The 6,484-nt window shown below is 38.7% G+C and overlaps 1 protein-coding gene across 1 annotated transcript in view; it reads right to left on the bottom strand.

Moving 5' to 3' along the window:
- LOC104998398 (beta-hexosaminidase subunit beta-like) overlaps nucleotides 1-6,484 on the bottom strand; it is a 36,302-nt gene that overhangs the window by 12,742 nt on the left and 17,076 nt on the right. The window contains exons 4-6 of the mRNA XM_010853536.1: nucleotides 5,757-5,803; nucleotides 5,389-5,499; nucleotides 1,784-1,885 (exon numbers count right to left, since the gene is read on the bottom strand). Of these exons, the coding sequence (XP_010851838.1) occupies nucleotides 1,784-1,885; nucleotides 5,389-5,499; nucleotides 5,757-5,803 (260 nt within the window). The remainder of the gene's footprint in view (nucleotides 1-1,783; nucleotides 1,886-5,388; nucleotides 5,500-5,756; nucleotides 5,804-6,484) is intronic.

Here is a 6,484-nt window from a genome sequence, read left to right as displayed (position 1 = left end):
GGAGAAGGGGACGACAGAGGATGAGATGGCTGGATGGCATCACTGACTCGATGGACGTGGGTCTGGGTGAACTCCGGGAGTTGGTGATGGACAAGGAGGCCCGGTGTGCTGAGATTCATGGGGTCGCAAAGAGTAGGACACGACTGAGCGACTGAACTGAACTGACCATCACGCTGTTTCAATCTCATGTGACCATATGACAAAACAGAAATAAAAGGTTCTACTCCAAAGTGAAAATTCTGAATATATTGCCCTTGTCAGATTTAGAATCATAATTCACACATTATTACAAAACCTAGCTGTTGGCGTTCAAGATCACTTTAATCACTGCCAGCAGTAAAAATTCCCCTTGAGATGCCCTGATTTTTTTTTTTATTAAAGATTACCTTTGGTCCTGTTTATGTTCTTGAAAAATTAGAACTCAGTACCAGTGGAAAATAAAGGTCCATTAAAAGTGTTACTATGGCACATCTCGCAAGGTATAAATATATAAATATAAATAAATGCTCAACTCCTTAAAAAGTAGTCTTGTCTTCCCCAATCCCAACAAGAAATCTATATTGAATCAAGACCTGATCCAAGTTTATAGTAAATACAGGGTACAGAAGAACATATTTACACTGGACGGGTAATCAACAAAACCCATATTGTGGAAAACTACAGGACAAACTGAGCTTCATTTCCTCAATGAAAATAATAAAAGAAAAATAAAAAGACATTGTCAGGGATGGGCACTCATAGAACAGATATGTTAACTGACCACAGTGTATGGAGTTTATTTTCATCTCACTGCAAATAAAAAAATTTTTTTAAGAAAAGGCACTTTGGCATACATGAATAATGATTGGCTATCTGGATTATTGCTAATTTTTTAGCTGTGATATGAGTTATTTTTAAACAGGCCTTTTTACCAATAAGAGATGATGTCTGAGATTACCTTCAAAATAATGGTGGTGGGGATACAGGTGCTGTCGGATTGGCCATTACTTGATTATTGAAGCTGAGCAATGAGGAAGTGGGAATTCATTAAATTCTACTTCTGTATATGTTTGAAGCTTTCCATGTTAAAAGCAAACAACAGGAGTGCTGCTAGGATTTCGATCCAAACTACATCAAAATTTAAGGAAAGCTTTGGAATTGTGACCAGAGGACTAATTCAGGGTCTTGGCTCTGCCCCTTCATATCTACAACTTTGCGTGAGACATGCAGCTTCTCTTGCTGTCAGTGACTAGCTCTGTAGTACAGGGGATTCAGTGAGACAGTAGTAAGGCTTGCTCCCTGCTTCACTGGTCTATAATTCAGTCAATTTGAACACTTGTAACACTACCATTATTTTCTACGAAGGAGTCATTATCTCTACGAAGAAGCCATTACCTCTTAAGATTCCCTATTTTATACAGTTTTTTAGAGAGAAAAGAAGTTGTCATTTACAGAATTCAGAACAATTCTGTTTAAAACACTTGTACAGTTGGGCTACTTGATAAATATAATTATTTAATTTTATGTTAATTACAAATGTTTCAGGTCTCCTACATCCATTAAGCTTTTAAATTTGTATTTTTATAGCCCCATAAATGTTTACATTTATGATAACAATTACAAAAGCAGACCAGTTTTGTGGACCTAAAATGCTCAGCAATAGCGTATTAAAAATTTTAAACCACGAATATCTAACTTTTACATTTAAATTATATCCATAATAAGAAACATTTAAGCTACCAACTTCTAAGGAAACCATACCAAAAATTTTTGTACACCAACAACAATAACATGAATTACTCACTTTATTGCTTAATTCAGGAAAACTGATGCTCTGATAAGGGAAAGACTGGTCATCCACTATGTGCCAGTGGAGAACATTAAACTTATTAAAAGCCATGGCATCCTGCAAGCAAACAGGTTGAAAATTTATACACCTTAAAACCACAATGAGCTTATCAACTCATACCTGTCAGAATGGCTGTCATCAAAAAGAACACAACAAATGTTGGTGGGAATGTGGAGAAAAGGGAGCCCTCATGAACTCTTGGTGGGAATGTACATTGGTACAGCCAACAGTTTGGAGGTTTCAAAAAAGACTAAAAATAAAACTTACCATAGGACCCAGCAATTCCACCTCTTGGTATACATACCCAAAAAACCAAAAAAACTAATCTGAAAAGATACATGCACCCCAGTGTTCACAGCCACATTATTTACAATTGCCAAGATACAGAGGCAACCTACGTGTTCATTAGCAGGTGAATGGATAAAGATGTATGCATATACAGTGGGACTCTACTCTGCAATAAAAAAGAATGAAATTTTGCTATCTACGAGATGGATGGACTTGGAGGACATGATACCAAGTAAAGGAAGTCATACAGAGAAAGATAAGAACTGACAGCACTTACATGTGGAATCTAAAACATACAACAAACTAGTGACTATAATAAAAAAGCAGCAGACTCAGAAAGAACAACCCAGTGGGGAGAGGAAAGGAAAAACAATTACACACCACCGACATACATTTCCATTTGTTAATACTTACTATATCCAGGATTGTTCCCAATGTGTCTGTTTTCTTTTAAAATTTCCTTTTCAACAAGAGAAGGATGTGAAGAAGTACAAATTTCTTTTCACTTTTCAAAAAGCCTATACACAATGCATATCATAAATTAAAACTTTAACTTTGCCCTACTGGAAGAGAGCCAGCTCATGAATTCCCAGTAGCTCTTGGCTACCACTACTGTGGTGTTTGGGAATAGAGCAGAGGAAAAATGGGATTTACAATTCCCACAATTCTGAGATTTTAGTGCCAACTCTTTCTTACAAATGAAAGAAATTCAGTACACACACAACACAAATCCAATTAACATTCTCAGAAATTTGTACATTGATTTTATGTATACTCTGAAGGAATAAACAATATAATATGTATGTAAATATAAAAGATGATATGAAGAAAATGGAAAATAGGTGGAGAGACTTTCTCTATCAGAGAATCAGAACATATAGCCTCCCTGCTCGAGATGTGGCAAGAAGGTGGAGCAGGAAGACCCTCTTACTCACCTCCTGCCATAAACACAGCAAAATTACAACTAGTAAGAGCAATTATTGATGAGAAAGACCTGAAACCTAGCAGAAAAGATGTCTTCAGAACTCAAGATACAAAGATGGAAACACAAGGAGATAAGTAGGTGGGTCAAGACCCACAGTCCTGGGTAGATGACCCACAAATGGGAGGTTATCACAGTTGCAGAGGTTCTCCCCAAGGGGTGAGAAATCCGAGCCCATATCAGGCTCTGCACACCGGGGGGTCCAACACTGAGACAGGGAGCCCCCCAAAACATCTAGCACTGAAGGCCAGCAGGACTTGAATACGGGAGAGCTGAAGGGCTACAAGAGACAGATTGTGCTTTTCAAATTTCACAGACTCTTAGTCCCAAGGCAGGGGCAGTAATTTTTGAGACGCCTGGGTCAGAACCACTTGCTGATGCTAGCCTCCCAGAGAGGCAGGAGACTACTGGGAATGCCCTTGGGAACAAGAGCACCAGAGGGAGCCATCTGGGGAGCTTGCTGACACTGGGATGTCAAGCGCTGTTTTGGAGTCCTCACTCTAGACTGTCAGCACCACAGACTTAACTGCCCATCAACAGGCCAGCGCCAGTCCCAGAAGCCAGTCCCACAGGCAGCTGCCCCAGGGCCCAGCTCTGCCCACCCAGGGAGCAGCAGCCCCCACAGGAGGCAGGGCCTGTTATATAGGAACCTTATGGTAACTACAAACCAAAAACCTATTAATAGGCACACACACAAAGAAAGGAATCCAAACATAACACTAAAGATAGCCATCACATGGCAAGGGAAGAAAGCGAAAGAAGGTAAAAGGAACAAAAAGGAACCATGGAAACAACCCAGAACAATTAACAAAATGACAGTACGTATATATCCATCAATGGCGACTTTAAATGTAAATAGACTAAGTTCTCCAATCAGAATAGAGTGGACTCAGCCGTAAAAAAATGAAACCTTGCCATTGTGACAACATGGATAACTCTAGAGGATATTATGTTAAATACATCAGAGATACATCAGAGAAAGACAAATACCAAGGATCTCTATCTGTGAAACCTAAAAAGCAAAATGAAACAAAAACGGACTCAAATACAGAGAACGGTTGCCAGGAGGGTAAGGAGGTGGGTGAAGATAGGTGAAGAGGATTATGAGGAACGAACCTTCAGCTACGCAATACATAAGCCCTGGGAAGGTAATAATACTGTAATAACTATATGGGGATAGATGGATACCAGACTTTTCCTGGTGGTCATTTCATAATGTATGCTAATGTCAAACCATGATTTGGTATACCTGGAACTAATAGAATATTGTATGTCAACTACATTTCAATAGAAAAAGAATCATATGTTAATTCATTCTTCAAGTCTAAAATGAAATAAATGGGACATAAAAATTTGTCAGTCTTTGGTAAATGAGATTATGGAATCACTGTTTTATGTATATCTATGTTCAAACTTTTTTTTACGCTAAGCCTGTATTTCTTCCATTAAAAATTACAATTATGTCTTTTGAAGAAAAAAATCAAGGTTTTAATGGAAATGTAAAATTAACTTTTTTATAACATGCTATGTTCATAAATGATTCAGTGAAGGTACAGGGAAACTTCCTGATCCTCATAAACTGACAGTGATGGGAGGGATGAACCAATAAAAAGTCAGTAAGAGAAGAGTTACGTCAACTTTGCTTCCCAGCTCCCACCACCTGAGGTTCCATATTTCTTTGGAACATTTTCTTAGTTACAAAGCTGCTCTCAGATTCCTTTCTAGACCACTTACAAAACAGTAAGTGGAGGTCACAAAATTAAAGGTCAGTAACTGGAGATACTGGAGAAGGAAATTGCAACCCACTCCAGTATTCCTGCCTGGGAAATCCCATGGACAGAGGAGCCTGGTAGGCTATAGTCCACGGGGTCAAGAGTCGGACGGAGTAACTCAATAGCAACAGCAGTAGCAGCTAGAGGTAAGGTATTCCTCGTGAAAAGTCTCGACCCATGATTTGACAATTGAGGTTTACACAGAGGGCCAATAGGCAGCATTAAAACTGAGTGTTTTCCTTACCAATGCTACTGAATACTGGGTTAGCCTCTCTCCCACCTCAATGAAAACAAGAGGGTGATTCCCTAGGCGAGCCTCCACTTCTCTGCGGAGGAAATACATTTCTCACGGAAGGGAGGGAAGAAGTCCACTGCTTATCCTTAGTACACAGAAAGACATTAGTATACGGAAAATGAATCCCTTGTTCCAACCAGACAGGAGCATAGCGACCAACATAAAGCAACAACATACAAGAACACTTCTTCAGAACAGACAGTGGGTTAAAATAATTACCTACCAGAGTTTTCAAAATAGTCTTAACGGGCAGAAAGTGTCTAGATGTATCAATTAAGATTCCTCTATGAGGAAACCTGGGAGAATCCACAATGTTGGATTCATTGGCAGTGAACTAAAAGATAAAAGAAAACTTTTATTTATTTTCAGAATTTTCTCCAGTTCAATGATGATTACATGTGTCTCTGCAAGTATGAGATGAGATTAATTTAAAACCAAACAAAGTGTAAAAATTACATTTACCATCTAAGAAACACACTTGAGGAGAAACATTCAAGAAGCAATAAATAGCTAAAAAGTTTACATTTTTCCTATAGAATGCTTTATTATGTCCATCCAATAATGTTAGTAACATACAATAATCATACTTACAGTCCCATATGAATTTTGGTAAATCAACTGGCTAAAGGTCTCTAAACCTGAGGAAAATAAAATTTATAATTTATTGTGTTAATTTATAAAGGAGACAATAAAAGATATATTATCCAAGCATAGAACCATAGCCAGGAAAGGCAAATAAAATTAAATATGTTATACTCTGTAACATACTCTCTAAAATCAAGGCTTAATTTTAAAAAATCCCTGATGCTATCAGATAAAAATGTTTTGCTTAATTGTGCCCATACCATTGTTTCTGTTTTAATGATAAACACAAAAAAATAGTGTTTTAAGAAAACAAAATTCCAGTTCCTTAATACATTTATAGCATTATAAGAAAGAATTTTTATAATACAATATTATAGGCACTTTGCTACTGCTAAGTTGCTTCAGTCGTGTCCGACTCTGTGCGACCCCATAGACGGCAGCCCATCAGGCTCCCCCGTCCCTGGGATTCTCCAGGCAAGAACACTGGAGTGGGGTGCCATAGGCACTTTAGAAGGTACCTAAACTTAACAGAGGAGAGGGCAGTGGCACCAGTGCTCTTGCCTGGAAAATCCCATGGACGGAGGAGCCTGGAAGGCTGTAGTCCATGGGGTCGCTCAGAGTCGGACACGACTGAGCGACTTCACTTTCACTTTTCACTTTCACGAATTGGAGGAGGAAATGGCAACCCACTCCAGTGTTCTTGCCTGGAGAATCCCAGGGACGGCAGGGCCTGG

Source organism: Bison bison, unplaced genomic scaffold (assembly GCF_000754665.1).
Source record: "Bison bison bison isolate TAMUID 2011002044 unplaced genomic scaffold, Bison_UMD1.0 scf7180017864329, whole genome shotgun sequence".
NCBI classification, from domain to species: Eukaryota; Metazoa; Chordata; class Mammalia; order Artiodactyla; family Bovidae; genus Bison; species Bison bison.
This window is presented reverse-complemented; position numbering and strand designations above follow the sequence as displayed.